This window comes from Bombus vosnesenskii, unplaced genomic scaffold, assembly GCF_011952255.1.
Source record: "Bombus vosnesenskii isolate JDL3184/JDL3185 unplaced genomic scaffold, Bvos_JDL3184-5_v1.1 scf7180000015740, whole genome shotgun sequence".
Classification (NCBI taxonomy): domain Eukaryota; kingdom Metazoa; phylum Arthropoda; class Insecta; order Hymenoptera; family Apidae; genus Bombus; species Bombus vosnesenskii.
Genome location: NW_022884127.1, coordinates 1 through 16,326, shown reverse-complemented (window position 1 = coordinate 16,326; position 16,326 = coordinate 1). Strand labels below are relative to the sequence as shown.

Below are 16,326 nucleotides of genomic sequence, written 5' to 3'. Positions count from 1 at the left end.
CACGTTATGTAAGACTTAGTTACAACAATACATTAAGTACGCGACTTATAAGAGACCGACATAGATATGTTGACTATTCTAAGGATACAGAATAAGTGAAGTTTTACTGACGATACTGTGTCTGAGGAAAGCTAGGGGTGGGTGTGTCTAAGGACACGGGACTATCGGATTTGTTGATGACAATTTTGGTTAAGGAAGTGAGGGCAGTAGACACCATCTCCGATTGGATAATAGGACGGTTGGTGGACCAGGAAGGGTTTTAGCCGCCCTCGCGAGAAAGTTGCCAACGGAACATACCAGATGTGGAGAAAACCAACTTTCTAAGCTAACACGTGGTAGACAATAAACGTAAAGGGAAATTTAAGACAGGAAATACTCGCTTGGTCCGAAGGACCTTAACTATAAAAATGCCAAGGCCCCCTGGTGGGCACTTAAGACTATTGAGGGTGCGCGCCAAGGATATGCAGACATCTGGGTGCCATCCTGTCCGTGGTGTGTGGCCTGGTCTCTGATATGAATTGACGTTACACTCTCGTCGATACATTGTATATGATCCGGCGGGCAGATAAGGTGGTCTGCCTGCGACGTTGTAGAACCGCGAGCGACGGTTAGAAAATACAGCCTGTGGTGAGCCTCGTGGCGTAACATACTCCCCCCGTTGAGAGGGTACCGATCAAGTAATATAGTATGATGTTGTGAGGATCTCTGGTCAGACTTCGGTGCTGTTGATTGTTTCGGAGTCATCTGGTGTCGTTCTGCTCGGTCGTGGTACCATCCGCTTGATGTTCCGATCCAGGGTGCTCGTTGCTGTTCGAACGGTAGCCGTCCGTATGATGCCGTCTGCGCCTGGATGGACCTTGATGATTTTGCCCAATGGCTATTGCATTGGGGGAACGTTGTCTTCTCGGAGAATGACGATGGTGCCTTCTCGTATGAAGTGACTGCCCTTGCTCCATTTGTTTCGGATGTTTAGCTCATTCAGGTACTCTCGATGCCAGCGGCGCCAGAAATGTTGTTTGACCTTTTGAATAAGTTGCCAGCTGGAAAGACGATTGGATGGAGTGTCCCTGAAATCTCGTTCTCGAAAGCTTGTTAAAGAATATCCGATGAGAAAGTAACCGGGAGTGAGGACAAGAAGATCGTTTGGATCAGATGATACTTTTTTTTTGTACGTGGAGAAATCCTCATGGACACTCCGCTGCTGCAATAATCGCGTAACAGCAGAGTAGTGTCGGACTCCTACCGACTAAAACTCCACGATGACCATCTTATGCGCGTGACAGGGGTGCTCCAGGAACCTCTTATGAATTAACTTCAGTTGCATTCCCTTCTCGCGTTCTCTTGTTCGAGCCGGCTATTGAGTAGGCGTTAGGGGGAGGTCGTTGCCCCTAGTGCTGTCACTTCTTCTGGTCGTAGTCCGTTGGGGAGGTAGCGGGGCGGCTCTGGGTCGTCCGACTGCCATCCTTCTCCATCGTCTTATCCTGCAGGGGTGAAAGTTTTTCTTTCTCTCCCTTTCCGCTCGCTCCTTCGCTCCTTCACAATCGCTGAGGGGATCAACGTTTCTCCTATGGCGTGCCGCAGGGTGTAGCGGGGCAGCTCCCACGCCGGACAGAGCTCCAGGGTGTGCTGCGCTGTGTCCCTGCCCTCTCCGCAGTGGTGGCAGATGTCTGTCGTCTCTCGCCTTATTCTCTTCAGGAACTCGCCGAACACGCCGTGTCCGGTGAGTACTTGTGTCATCCTGAATGTGAGTGGGAGGACGTGGCGGCTCCTCCATGCCTCCCAGTTTGGTAGGACCGCATCCGCGCCTCGGTGTTCACTTCTCCCGTTGATCAGTTGGGATCGCCACAGGTTCCATGTGTCCTCCTCGGCGGTTCCTGTGTCGTTTGGAGCCGCCTGCTCGGTGGGGTCTTCTCCCGGGTGCCATTCTCTCCGGCGGGTGTATCTCTTTTTGAGCGCCAGCGCCCGCAGCTCCCACGGGGGGGACGCGGCTGGGTGGACGCCGACGCGTGCGACACAGTCCGGTATCCCCTAATGATTCTGATGGCGGTCATTCTGTGCAGCCTTCTCAGGAGCAGAATGCTGCGACGGCTTGCCATCAGGTCGTCCGCCCATACTGGGGCCCCGTACATCACTCGTGACCGAACGACGCCCTCGTAAAGCCGGCGCACCACGTCTCCGGCCCCGCCGATTTTCGGTAGTAGGCCGCACAGGGCATTGGCAGCCGCTGACACCTTCGGGATCAGTGAGTCGAAGTGCGACTCGAACGTCCACTCGCTGTCGATGGTGAGTCCCATATACTTCATCTGTGATCCCACCCGGACGGTTTTACCTGCTATGTTTATGCATAAGCCGGGCGGTGGTGTCCCTCGCCTCTTCCTGTCAAAGAACCAGGTGGCCTCCGACTTCGCAGGGGAGACTCTCAGGCCCAGTTCGTTCACGGCACGGGTCGCACAGGCCGTTGCGATTCCGCCAATGCGCCGCGTCTCGTGCCAGCCACGACCCTCGACCAGGATTAGGGTGTCGTCCGCATAGCATACTATGGCCGCGCCTGGAGGTAGCGGGCATCGTAGTACCTCGTCGTACGCAACGTTCCATAGCATGGGGCCCAGCACCGAGCCCTGCGGGACGCCACCCTCGACGGATCGCTTTTCCTCTCCTTCCTTACTGGTGTAACACACCCACCTGTCGTCGAGGTAGGCTCGGATCAATCGGACGAGGTAGCTGGGAACCTCGAAGTGCTCCAGGGCCGTCACTATCCTGTCCCATGGCATGGTGTTGAACGCGTTGACGATGTCCAGGGAAATCGCCAGCGCCGCGCCTTTCCGGGAGACCATGTCCTCCGCAATCGCTCGTACGCGTCTGACCGCGTCAATCGTCGAGCGCCCCTTCCGGAAGCCGTACTGGCTTTCGTGCAAACCTGGCACTTGGCCCGCTATGTGTCGTTCCAAGCGGGCGGCGACTACCCTCTCGAGTAGTTTGCCGACCTCGTCCAGTAGGCACATCGGCCGGTACGCTGACGGCGAGGTCGTCGGTCGGCCCTCCTTATGGAGCAGGACCAGCCTCGCTGTCCGCCACGCCCGGGGGTAGACTCCCTCCCTCAGGCATCTTGTGAAGAGGTGCCGGAGTCTGGGGGCCATGACCCCCATCACTTCCCCCCAGATCCGGCCAGGGATTCCGTCCGGGCCCGGTGCCACGTTGCGGGCGGTCATTCTTCTGGTTGCCTCCCATATCTCCTCCTCCGTGACTTCCCAGTCGTCCCTCCATTCCAACGGTCGTGTCGTTTACCGTGGCCGTTCCGCCGCTCTGTTTTCTTGTGGGGGAAAGAGCGTTCCGGTGATCCGCGTCAGCAGCGCAGGTTCTATTTCCGCCGTTGTCAGGGGGCCCTTCGCGCGTAGTTTCTGTGTCACCGTCCTGTATGGCCTCCCCCATGGGTCCGACTGGACTGTTTCGACCAGTTCGGACCAGGCACAGTCCTTCGCTTTTTTAATTTCCCTTTGTAGCGAGCGCCGTAGCGCGCGGTACGTCCGGTAGCACAAGGAGACTTCTTCTTCGTCGCGTCGTCGCCAGCGGCGGGCCCTTAGGTACTGTCTTCGGGCCCGGACACATCTCGTCCTCAGTTCCGCGATGCCGGGGTTCACCAGTAAACTGCTCTGCTTCGCACCGTGCCTGGTGTGGCTCGTGGCATGGATGCGTCGCAGATTGCTGTCATGGCTTAGCGGAGGTTCTCGGCCTCCTCTTCCACGTCTGCTTCGGTCGTCGTTGTCGAGGCCTCCCAGCTCCATGCTGTTGCTATAGCAGCCGCCCGGAGTAGGTCTTCGTTCCTCTCCTTTATTTTCCATCTGGGTGGTGGGCGCGCGTGCCTTCCCCTCGGCGGGCCGCGCCCGTCGTTTGTCGTCGGCATTCCAGGTCCAGGTGCGTCCACCACCATGAACATGTAGAGGTGGTCCGACAGCGTCTCGACCCCTTCGGCCACTCTCCAGCCTGAGATCCGCCTGAATGCCTCGGGGGAGGTCCATGTTATGTCAACAACGGAGCTCCCTCTGCACGTCACGCAGGTACTGGTCGAGGCCCAGTTCACTAACAGAAGTCCAAGTCCCGCGGCCCAGTTTGGTAACGTGCGGCCGCGCGCGTTGGTCCTGGCGTTCCCCCATTCCGTGGAGTGCGCGTTGAAGTCTCCCAGGACGAGCACTTGTCGGGGGAGTCGTCGCCTGACGCAGTCGCCAACTCCGTCTAGGAATTCTTCGAACGCTGCCCGTCCGCTGTTAGGTGACACGTACACCCCCACCGCCATCATCCCTGCCCACTCGACCGCAGCGTACCGTTGCCGCGTTCCAGCAGGGCTCCGTGGGCGAACGCCCCGAGCGTTGATGTCCAGGTGACGGCAACCATTCCGTCCGTGTCTCCGACCCCCTCCGGGGCATCCAGAACTCTGTATGGTTCCGCCAACACCGCTAGGGCGACCGTGCTCTCCCGGATGGTTTGGTGGAGCAGGTCTTGTGCTCGCCTTGACCTTCCCAGGTTAGTCTGGAGGATGCGCATTCGCAGTTCTTTGGTGTTCTTTCCTTGTTTGTGGCTTCCTCCGTGCCTACCTCCTTGGTCTCGGGCTTAGGGTCGCTTTGCGACGGGGAGCCTTTCTCGCTGCCTCTTGCAGCCGTGGATCCGCGGGCGGCTCCTTTCGTTCCTTTCTTCAAGGGGGCGCAGGCCGGTCCCCCCATCCTGTGCACCGACGGTGCTTCAAGCGCCTCGCAGAGCAGGCATTTAGGGCTCGCAGTTGTGCATGCTCTCGCCTGGTGCTCTGGTTCGCCGCATCTGAAGCACAGGTGCCCCTTGTCCTCCTTGGCGGTGCAGGTCTTTCCCGTGTGTCCTATCCCAAGGCACCTGTTGCACTGTAACGGTCTCCGTTCGATGGCTTCGACCTTCGCCGTCGACCAGCCTATGGCGACCTTTCCAGCCTGGGCCAGTTTCCTCACTGCACTGGCAGGGCCTCGTATCCATACGGTGCCAAGTCCGTTGCGGGCGAGGCGGCTTTCTCCCAGCCGGATGCCCTCCGGCTTGCAGCCGCTCTCCCTCGCCAGGGTGTTCTGGAATTCCGCCTTGGTGGCCGCTATGTCTATCAGGGACACCCATGCCTCCGCGGCTCGGAAGGGGGTCGCCACGCGGACCTCGTTCGGGTCCAGAGCCCGCGTCGGCTGTGCTGCGAGCGCTGCGGCCTTCCCCCTTCCCTGGTCCTCAGGGACCTCTAAGATGACACCTCCGGTGATGGTCTTCCGCATCCTCATCGTGTTGATGCCGAGCTCGGTCAGGGAGACACTGTCCTTGGCCGCAGCCAGCACCACCGCGTAGGATTGGCTCGATTTGTCCGTCAGGGTGATTGTTACCGCTGACGTTCGCGGTGCACGCGGGAGGGGCCCCCTTCCACCCCCTCTTCGTGCGTTCTCCAATCCACTCCCCGGAGTTTTCCTCTGGCTATCCACCCCTGTCTCGGGGATCAGCTTCGCCGGCTGCTTCTTCCCTGCCTCCTTCTTCTTTCCTCTTCTTTTCCTTCCGACGGTCTGCTATTCGGTGACAGCCGTTCGGCCTCCCTTGGGCGCTGGGGCGCTTGGGGTTCCAGGCTCCATCCCTCTCGTGTTCGCGGCAGGGGCGACCTCCTTTCCTTCTTCTGTTCCCTGCAGTTGTTCCTCCAGTTGGTGCAGCAAGGATCTCATCTCCTCTACATGGTGGTCGACTGCAGCGAGACGCGCCCTGTAGCTGCTCTCATCCGCGGTGGGGCGCGAGGTCAGCTCTTTTCGGAGTGCCTCCACCGCCGCCTCCAGTGTTGCTATGCGTCCTTGAGCAATAGCGAATGCGTCGGTGACAGGGTCCGTTCTCCTCACTATCCCTGTCACGCCCGCGGTGATGGTTCTCGCCGCCTCCTTCAGGGTTTTCCCCTGCGTGCCCTTGTGGCCGCGGGGTGCCTCGGCAGCCTGGCCACCTCGGCGGCCCGGCGAGTCAGTTCGGCTCCTATGTCCGCCGTTGTAGCTGTTCTCATTTCTTCAGCCGGGTCCGCCGGGAGTTCGGGGGATTCGTTGGCCTTCTTTCTCTTCGCTCGGGGTGCTTCTCTGGCGGGGGTTTCCTCCTCCTCTGTTGTTTCCTCAGTCCATATTCCCTCCTTGTCCAGCGTGAAGCGGGAGGGTCCCTCCTTTGGCGGCATCGCCTTCGTCATGCTCCTGGTGCTAACGTGCGGCGGCTCCGCAGCCAGTTCCGTTTCCCTCCGTCCCCTGGCGTTTTCCTCTACCTCCTTCTCTTTCGCCATGTTTGCGTCCGTTTCCCCGTTGGGCGGGAAATGTCGCTCGGTCAGCACTTGCCACTCTGCCAGTCGCTGTCACTTTCAAGTGGCCCGCGCAACGCGCTTCGACGCACGCGCCAATATGGCTGCGTCTGGGTAGTTCCTCGAGTAGCCCGTGTAGCGGCGCTGTTGTCACGCGTCCTAATATGGCTGCTCCACCGTCCTAACCTCACACTTGTTGGTTTGGTTTAACTCCTCCTTGTCCAGGCAGGACTTCCCGTATCCACACCCGTTTTGCGCTCACAGGCACTAGTCCTCCACTCTGGTTACCTCCCTTGCCCAGGCTCTCCAGTTTTCCGGAGATTTCGATTACGCTCGCAACTCCGTCCTCTCTACGTCTGCCTCCCATGTATCCCCACCCTGTGTTGTAATGGATCAGATGATACTGGAGTCAGCGGACGGGAGTTGAGGATAGACTCGATTTTAATGATAAGTGTATTTAAATTTTCGAATGTTAGGAGCTCGTTACCTGCGACACGCCTGAAATGTCGTTTGAAGGACTTCACTGCAGCTTCCCATAGCCCTCCGAAGTGAGGTGAGTTGGGAGGAATGAAGAGCCATTCCATCCGTCGGTCGGCTAAAAAGGACTGAACCTTTACCTTATGATCGTCGGATTGCAAGAGATTTCGGAGCTCTCGTAATTCATTGTTGGCGCCAAGGAAGTTGGTACCGTTGTCGGAGTAAATTGTCACACAGAATCCTCGGCGAGCGATGAATCTTCGCAGAGCAGCAATGAAGGCCTCGCTAGTGAGGTCGCTGACCAGCTCGATGTGGACTGCTTTGACTGCAAGACATATAAAGATTGCTACATATACCTTAATTTTGCGTCGGTTGCGATCCTTTCGTTCTTTGATGTAAAACGGTCCGCAATAATCTATTCCGACGTTGGTAAACGGTCGAGATTCCGTTATCCGTGCAGCTGGGAGGTCGCCCATTACGTAATCCACTGGATTTGGATTAGCTCGGCAGCAACGGACGCACTTCTTCAGCGTGCTCCAAACTTGACTACGGCCGTCGATAGGCCAATAAGATCTTCTTAAGGCGTATAAGGTAGCTTGAGTTCCGGAGTGGAGATTGATGAGGTGTTCATCCTCGATTATGAGTGCTGTGACTGAGGACTTGGGTAGAATGATTGGGTGTTTCTGACTGAACGGCATTGGTGAGTGACTGAGTCGGCCTCCGACTCGCAACATCCCGTCTTTGTCCAGAAATGGGTTGAGTCTTTGCAGCTTCCCCTTCACTGCAGAATTTAGATCTGTTCGGAGAGTGCGGATTTCATCTGAAAGATAACAGAGTTGTAACAGTTTGACCAATTTGTTATGCGCGTTGGTTAAATCATGTGTGGTTAGAGGTCTCCCTCGATCCTGTTTTTGTCTCCATCAGAGGCAACGAGCGGTAATTCTAATCAGCTTGGGCCAAGAAGAAAATCTCTCCAGTAGACTGTGGTCAGCAGGAGTCACGGCCAGACATGTTGCTTTCTTCTGCTCTGGTATTTCAGTTAATGGTACTGGGTTCCACGTCGGCCAGTATCTTTCTGGTTGTTAGAGTCATTCCGGACCATGTTGCCAAATGGTTTGTCGCAGGAAATCTTCGGGTAATTGGCCTCGAGATATGAGATCTGTAGGGTTATCGGCAGTGGGAATGTGACGCCAATCTGAGGTGTGAGTCTTCTGCTGAATTTCTGTCACACGATTAGCGACAAAGGTTTTCAGCGTATGGCGTGATGTATTGATCCGATGAAGTACGATTGTAGAATCCGTCCAGTAAACAGTCCGAGAAATGTTGCTTGGTAAAGCTTGAAGGACTGTGGTGGCCAATGATGCGAGAAGAAGTGCTCCACTCAGTTCCAGCTTTGGAATGGTTTGTGATTTCAGTGGAGCCACCTTTGATTTTGCAGTGAGGAGTCGTGTCCAGACATGACCATCCGGGATAAACGCATGCCCCATAAGCCCTTTCGCTAGCGTCACAGAACCCGTGTAATTTAATTTCCGCTGCAGCCGTGATTATCGTTTTACGTGGAAACTTCACGTTATTCAATAATGGCAGCTGTGCATAATATTTGCTCCATTCCGTGTGCACGTCAGCCGGTAGAGATTCGTCCCAATCAATTTTTAAAGTCCAGAGTCGTTGGAGCAGCATCTTAGCTCGAACGATCACTGGTGCCAATAATCCAGGGGGGTCGTAGATCTTGGCGATTTCGGAGCTGATTGTTCTCTTCGTGATTCGAGAGGCGGTAGAATTAATTTTTACGGAATATAGGATCGAATCGTCAAAGGAATTCCACACCACACCCAGAGTTTTGAAGGTTTGCGATTCGCCTAGTAGCAGCTTGTCGTTTATGTCCTGCTCGAAAAGTCCTCGTAGCAGTTCCCGGTCGTTCTCAATGATCGTGCCTCGACCTTTCTATCAACTCCTGTGAGAACATCGTCGACGTAGAAGTCTCGCTGTAAGACCGTCGCCGCTCGTGGGTACCGATGTCCCTCGTCGTCCGCCAGTTGTTTGAGGCACCGAATGGCTAGATAAGGGGCCGCTGACAGCCCGAATGTCACTGTATTAAGTTGATAGGTGTCAACTTCTCCATCAGAATTGCGCCACAAAATTTGTTGAAATTTTCGATCCTCTGGACGCACAAGAAATTGTCGATACATCTTTTCGACATCGCCTGTAATGACGTATTGATGAGAACGAAATCTTAGAAGGATGAAGAATAAGTCATCTTGTAGTTTCGATCCCGTATGAAGTACGTCGTTTAATGAAACTCCGGTGGTGGTTGGTGCAGATCCGTCAAACACAACTCGGAGTTTTGTTGTTTGGCTGGACTCTCTGATCACGCCGTGATGTGGCAGAAAATATCCGTCGTCCGTGCAGTTGTCCGTGGTAATCTTCGTCATGTGTCCTAATTCCACATATTCTTGTATCACGGCGCGAGAGTCGGCTTCGAATCGTTTGTCTCGTTGGAATCGACGACAGAGGGAAATGAGTCGCTTCATCGCCATTGTCTTAGAGCATCCAAGCGAAGGAGTTGTTTCGTTGAATGGGAGAGCGACCATGTATCGCCCTTCGTTGGTGCGTTGAACGTGAATTCGAAAGTGTTCTTCGCACTGTCGTTCCGCTTCCGAAATGTGTGCAGTGGGCGGTCCTTCGTCGATTTCCCAAAAACGGGCGGGGTCCGCCTGTAAAGCCGTCGTGAAGGCGTGAAATGCGAGTGCTGATGATTGCGAGGTTGCCCCCCCCCCCCTATGACCCATCCGAATCGCGTTTTTTGCAGACGCAAGTCGGGCCCGTTTGCTTGACTGATGTCAAGTTGGCCGACACAGAGTGATGCTAGCGTTGGTCCGGCGCTCAACAATATTTCGATCGGCGCAGGCCTATGGAATCTTGGATCGGCTAGTTGGAGATTCCTCGGTATATGTATTATTGAGCGATCTACGGGTTGATCTGGGACCCAAGGCGATATTGTCGGTATGATTAGGAACGTCAAGGTGCGTTCGTATGTGCCGTCGATGGAGGTGATCGTGGCCGCGATGTAACGTTTCGAGGTTGTCGATAACGTGTTGAGTGTTCCGATTGGGACCTAACGTTTCCGTTGGTTAAGTTTTAGCGAATCAGCGAGTTTTTCGGTGATAAAGTTCATGCTAGAGCCGGTGTCTAGCAGAGCTCTAGAACGGAATGGTTGAACTTTATTGTTCAATACGTTGACCTGCGCTGTGACTAACAAATCGTGCTGCAGTGGTTCAGAAGGAAGCGAGGTCAATGAGTCCGTTTTCTGTGGTTCGGTCCCTAACAAGGTCGTTTGATGACGTCATTGTTTTCCTTGTCGTCTAGGACTGGACGATATATTTGATCCCGATGCCGTCGTTCGCGATAACCGAGATTCACGTTTCGGTGATGTTCGCGGAGACGATTGGGGAGACGATCGAGGAGACGTGGTTGCGCGTCTCGAACGATGCGACGATCGCGGGGTCGGTGAACTAGGCGAAGATCGACCGTTGGATGATCGATCGCTCGATGATCGGCTTACACGTGGTCGTGATTTGCTATGACCATGGTCTTGATGTAGGTATGTATGGTGTCGCTGCCTGGAGATGCGACATGAACCGGCGGAGCAATGAGTAATAGCGTGTCCCTTACCTACACAATTGGTACATAGAGACGTCCTCTTGGCGATTTCAAGGCGTTTTTTAGGCGACTTCGCTTTGAAGACGTCACAATTCCATAATTCGTGTTGTCCTTGAGAATTCGGACACACCAACGTATTATGTGTAGTTGTGAATGCGTAACTTCGCGGTGCGTTCGATCGCTGACGTTTGTGTTGATCGGGCTCTCATTTTATCACGGTTGATGCTGAACTTGTCCTGTCGCCGTTCGTCCGTGTTTTCAGAAAGTCTACCAGATGCGTATATGACGGCATTTTCTCTCAAGTAACTCTTTTACGAAACTTATGCTGCATCTTCAAATAACGGTTTACGCATCAAGTTTATTCGCGTCAGTGTTACTTAACATTTATGAAGTAACTTGTTTGAACAATTTTGTAGGCGTTACGTAATAAGAAATTAACCTAATTTTCTTATTTGATATTTTATGCTTCCACCTACTTCGTCAAAAATATCCTAGGCGCTTTAAACCAAGCAATATAAACTTTCTCAGGAAAAGAGAATATGTGTATACTTCGCCGACTTCGTCTGTATACCTGAAGATGGATGCCGGCTTCATCAAAATTAGAGCAGGTATAAACTTTAAAGGACATTATAAAAATGATCAATGTTGTTCCAAGAGACGACGAGGAATGAATTTTAGAATGTAGAATCTGCATCGGCGATGAAAATTTACGTAGGAGAACGTTGGGGGGAATGGCGTACTATTTCTTAAATACATTATTTTTTTTTATGTGTCAAGGATGGAGATTTGACAGTTATTGCATGTGATTCTATAAGTTTTTAGCAATGTAATGCATAGACGGTGCGACGAGAAAGATCGATTGTTATTTTAAAAATTCTGGTTATTGGAAGAATAATCAAAATGTTAGTTTCCTCACTCGTAGTATAATAAATAATTTTACTGTAGAGTTTAAATTTTAAGAAAATAAAAAATAGTCTACACTGGATAATGCATACATTAATGTTACTTAATTTAAGATCCTTTTCACTTTTCTCACAGAAACGAATCGTGCAATTGTCCAGGAGGGAAATCCGAAACGTATTACAGCGTAATGTTGCGTAAGATAGCTGACGAGTAAAAAGTTATAATCATATTACGTTTATCGTGTAACAAGTTCAGCTTGCAAGCGTACTTTCGAAAGGACGATGATGGTGATACTAAGTCATACTTGTCATCTTGGCAAGATTGCGCGGTGTGTGGTTTGCTTTTCAGTCGTCACTTTCGCAGCACCGGTGCATTCACAATAGACGCGACGATCTCGAGCACTGGAGATGCAGTTACTATGTTGAGAGTGTAATTATGGATGGCAGTGAAGGAAACCTAGAGGGTTATTGCAACCTAGCTAGTGCAGTTTGCTGCTGTGTGTGTTAACTTACGTGTGCGGTAGCTACCACACCATTCACCGACAGTTTACGAGCTACGCATATCGCACTAGTTCGTCGTCAATTTTTGCAACTACGTTCTTATAATATTGTTTCGAACGTTACGTCGATTATACGATATCCGATTGTTTTTCAATTATATGGAACGTTATACTAACAATGAGATTTATTCAAATATGTATATACAGCATTGAAATATAAGTAACATGGATGATATTGCAACTAATTGTACATGATGTAATACGATATGTGTGATTGCAATCATTTCCATAAAATGTTATCAAAATAATAAGTAAATATATATATTATGTAATTACATTAATAGTAAACCAACGGACACGTCTGTGTTCACGGTTACATATATTTACGCATAGTAAGTGCATACGTTACGCATAGTAGTAATATATTTTTGTTAATAATTTTTGAAGAAATAACGAACGACGGCTAACAACTGCACGTCAAAACTCTATGCCAAAATCAAGATCATCGAAACTGGCCTCCCCTTTACCAATATTTACCATAAAATGTATTGGCAAATTTAAGCAAATATGACTTAAAACTATTGCAGTTTGGTTTAAATCTAATCCAAACTCAAACAAAAAATGGTATTGAAGTAATAAATGTATACAGTAAGAAGCAAGCAGAAAACTATAACTAAATAAATATGTTGTCCTTTTTTAATGTGACAAATTAACATGCATGTTATTTCATTTTAAAGCAATAGGAACGTAAATTTATCAACACGGAGGCAGTGGTGCAATTTTTAATCCGCGTTATAGGGGGTCACACTGTATATTATTTATTAAATTAATAGTGAACCAATATATAAAATTATGTTTGGAAAAAATATACATTCTCATTACAAACATAATTTGCTTCAGTATTTTGTTTAGCTCTCAGAATTTTTATCATACGAAATATGAATCTTTAAAGTTCTGCAAAGTAAGTCTTAAAATATATAGTCCCTGTAATGATTTCCTTTTAAGCCTATAATCTATTCAACAATGACAAATTACACTGAATTAAATATTGTTGCGAGAATTAGTTCAAGAACAATTAGCATTAAAATTGGAATAAATTGAGTACACAGTTGTTACGTCGCGTAACACTCTACCTAGCCGAGGCCACACACCGCGGGCAATATGGCAACCAGATGTCTTAGGATACACGCAGCGTATCCTCCATAGTTTCAAGTACCTTCCATAAATCTCATAGATTTCCTAGAAAAGGTCCTTCAAACCAAACAAACGTCTGTTTCCGAAGAATTTCCAAAGACTATTGTCCACCACGGCTTAACTAGGGAAAGTTAGTTTTTCTCACGTACGCTGCAACTTTCCTCCCACTAACCACTTTCTCTCGAGGGCGGTTAAGACCCATCGTTTAACCAATTAAGAAGTTCGTCGCCAACAAATCCGATGGTCCCGTGCGCCAGACACACCTATCCTTAGCTTTCCTCCGACACATCATCGTCTCCCAAGACAGTACTGATTTTACATCCTTCGAACGGTCAACATCCTTCCACCGGGTATACATACCCGCAGATCAGTCACTCACTAATCTCGCACATACGCATCAGCGTAACTGTCTTCGTTATAAGTTGTTGGAATAAACGGTGAAATATAACTTACTACTGTATCATATTCATTTAACCACCTCTGTTATCTTAATCGAAACAGGGGAACGACTACTTCGCGGCGTCGATTCACCGAATCGTAGCGAGAATTTACGCTTCTCGCTGACGCGTTTTCCTCGCGACCGCGTCTCTCCGCGAACGGTCGTAACACAGTAAAGACATAATGAAATGGCATTTCCATGATAAAGAAATCACACGCTACTAATATATTAACGGTTTCATTCAAATTCGCAATTTACACCAAGCAATTAACTATTTTATTAAAAATGAAAGATAACCTAAAATTTTCATGTAGTAATGAGAAGTGGATAATCATTTTCGAAATTGCTGCGCAGATAAAGAGTGTAAACGAGAGAAAGAAAACAACTGAATTTTTCTCAGGTAAATGAGACAATAGATTAATCGCATAATAAAATTTGTAAGGAGGGAGAGGGAGGAACAAATTCCTCCACTTCTCATTTCTTGAAAATAGATTGGCATATTAAAGATATAATTGGTATATTTAACTAGGCTTATATTTGTTTGAATTCTTTTTAGATAAGTATTGTCACTAACGACGTGGCAACGCCATTCTTTACCATAAAATTGTATTTCCAGTTCATTTTCTTGATCAGTTTGCGGCTTAAAAACAAATTAATTCTCTAAATTCATTTACATTTCTGGTTTTCTACATATATATACATTTCTTTTCTACATATATTTTAATTACAAGTTGACGACACAGAGTGTGTTACTTTTTCTATTTAATCTGTAGGACTGTAACTTACAATTAGGAGGTTGGAAAGGGCTGTAAGAAGGAAGGAAAAAAGTATTTCGTCCGGGACCTACTGGAAGACATCAGTAAGGCTATTTGTCTATTTAGAGAATTTTGTTATCTTTTATGTTGATCTTTTAAGATCCAATCTTCAGATAGTTTTCCATAGTGAGCGTCGCGACCTGTTTATATAATCGTGCTTTAGATATCAGGATAGAAAAGGTCATATTGAAAATTGTATTTATGGGAACAAGTAGATGGGACGACCGCCTGTGGGAAAGTGTCATAGACTTCAGGTGGCAGAGTAGGGAGTGTACCTAAATCTCACTTTAGACGAGAAGACTAACTTTCAGTTCCCTGATGAGTTATGCACTGCTGAAAATTGAAGTTTATACAGGTATTTTCATTTATCGTTACGGAAGTGTTACTATTCAATCTATTTATCTTCTCTCAACTGAAATGAATTTCAAGACAACTTTGTATAGTCACTAAGGTAACAGGATGCTAAGCGAAGAAAATAGTAGTTCGAATTTATACAACTAGACATGATTCGTATGGTATTGTCTCATCGTGATATATCTATGATAGCTTCATAAAAATGTAATCGTCATTTATTTAGAATAGTTGATCGTCCTAAACGACATTTGCGACACGTACGAAAGTTTTTGCTATTTTTGAGGATTGAAATATTTCATTTACTTTGGATATATTGATTCTATTTCCTGCTGAATACGAATGATTTTATTCTCAACCCCGGAAATCTACGTATTTTTAACATTATTGAGCATTTTCGTAACATTCTTTTTCTGTTATTTTTTAGACACCTTAAGAATTGATGATTTTCATTTAAGGAAAGAACATGGAAGTGGAAACATTATTGTGAATTGTTTGGGGAAGAGGTCTATTTGACAGAGCCAAAACCTACAAAATCATGAATGCGTAAAAAACGTTTCTTTCTGCAATTCTATAAACTATGGCACAGATTAAAAGAGTATACCAGTGTTTCATTTATATATATATATCGGCAGACAGGATTAAACCTCGGTGGGGTAATGCAGTAATATCAGTTATCGATACGACAACTGAACATATCCATAAACAGACAATTCGTGGTCAAGGGTAAAAGATAATGTTGAAAAGTTTAAAAATTTCTGGGCCGAACAGCACTCTGTTCTCGCTCACGTCGAGCCTTTCAATTGGACGTCTGTAATGTGTAAGACTTCGAGTACAGTATTAGAAATATTTTAATATTACAAGTTTAAGCATTAAAGTATTTCTATGAGTATGAAAAATAAGTTTTCGTGTTCATTGCTGAGGTGAAAGAGTACGGTAAAAGAAGCTGTCTTCTCTATATCATAATTGTACGTATGTTTTTATCTAGTAGTTTGGAAGATAATGATTCGATAGCCGTGAAACACGTATTCAGTCTCATGGCACTCTTAAAGTCTTATTAGGTATATTTTCAGAAGCACATGTCACTCTCAGTAGATAGCCAAATTTCAACATTCGTTTCCTTTCGTTCGTGTTCTGCTCCCAAAATCATTTTAAGCAGATTTGGTAAAAGCAGGCAGACCAATTTCGCTCGGTTGTAACAACAACGCCCGAAAGATTCATATTGCTGAAGAAGAAATTTGCCACCAAATAAGCGACTCATCGAAGAGGGGAAGGGCATGTCGCTTGGTATGTCGCTTAGCTTTGTTTTTCTCCGAGCCATTAGATAGATTACTTTCGTGTGTCCGATAGAAATTACGACCTTCAAACAATTTTATATTCTGTGATTTTTCAGCAAGTTCCTATGTAAGAAATTTTACATCGAAAATCCTTTCATCCTCAATTAGAGTCTTAGCGAAGACGAAGGACCTCACTAAATCGATTGTTCTCGCTATTCCAAACATAGGGTTCAAGATATTTCTCTATATGCGTATTTTCATTTAAATATCGTACATAAAAGAGGAATTATGTTGTATCTTTATTCTCCTTTATCTGGGAAACCAATTTCCAGTTTCATTCGAAAGTTTGTGCTGATTGAGCTCACATCGTGACGTGTCATTTGACCCAAAATTCAGTTCCAAAA

At 48.2% G+C, this 16,326-nt stretch overlaps 2 protein-coding genes and 1 pseudogene across 2 annotated transcripts; all 3 read right to left on the bottom strand.

Annotated features, from left to right (window-relative positions):
* Positions 1-709: 709 nt before the first annotated feature.
* LOC117241351 lies at positions 710-6,886 on the bottom strand (annotated as a pseudogene).
* A 986-nt stretch (positions 6,887-7,872) lies between these two features.
* On the bottom strand, positions 7,873-8,271 carry LOC117241349. The gene has a single exon (XM_033507290.1). The coding sequence runs from the start codon at positions 8,269-8,271 to the stop codon at positions 7,873-7,875; it is 399 nt and encodes a 132-aa protein (XP_033363181.1).
* A 390-nt stretch (positions 8,272-8,661) lies between these two features.
* LOC117241355 lies at positions 8,662-9,321 on the bottom strand. The gene has a single exon (XM_033507293.1). It carries the CDS (start codon positions 9,319-9,321, stop codon positions 8,662-8,664), a length of 660 nt encoding a protein of 219 aa, XP_033363184.1.
* Positions 9,322-16,326: the final 7,005 nt, after the last annotated feature.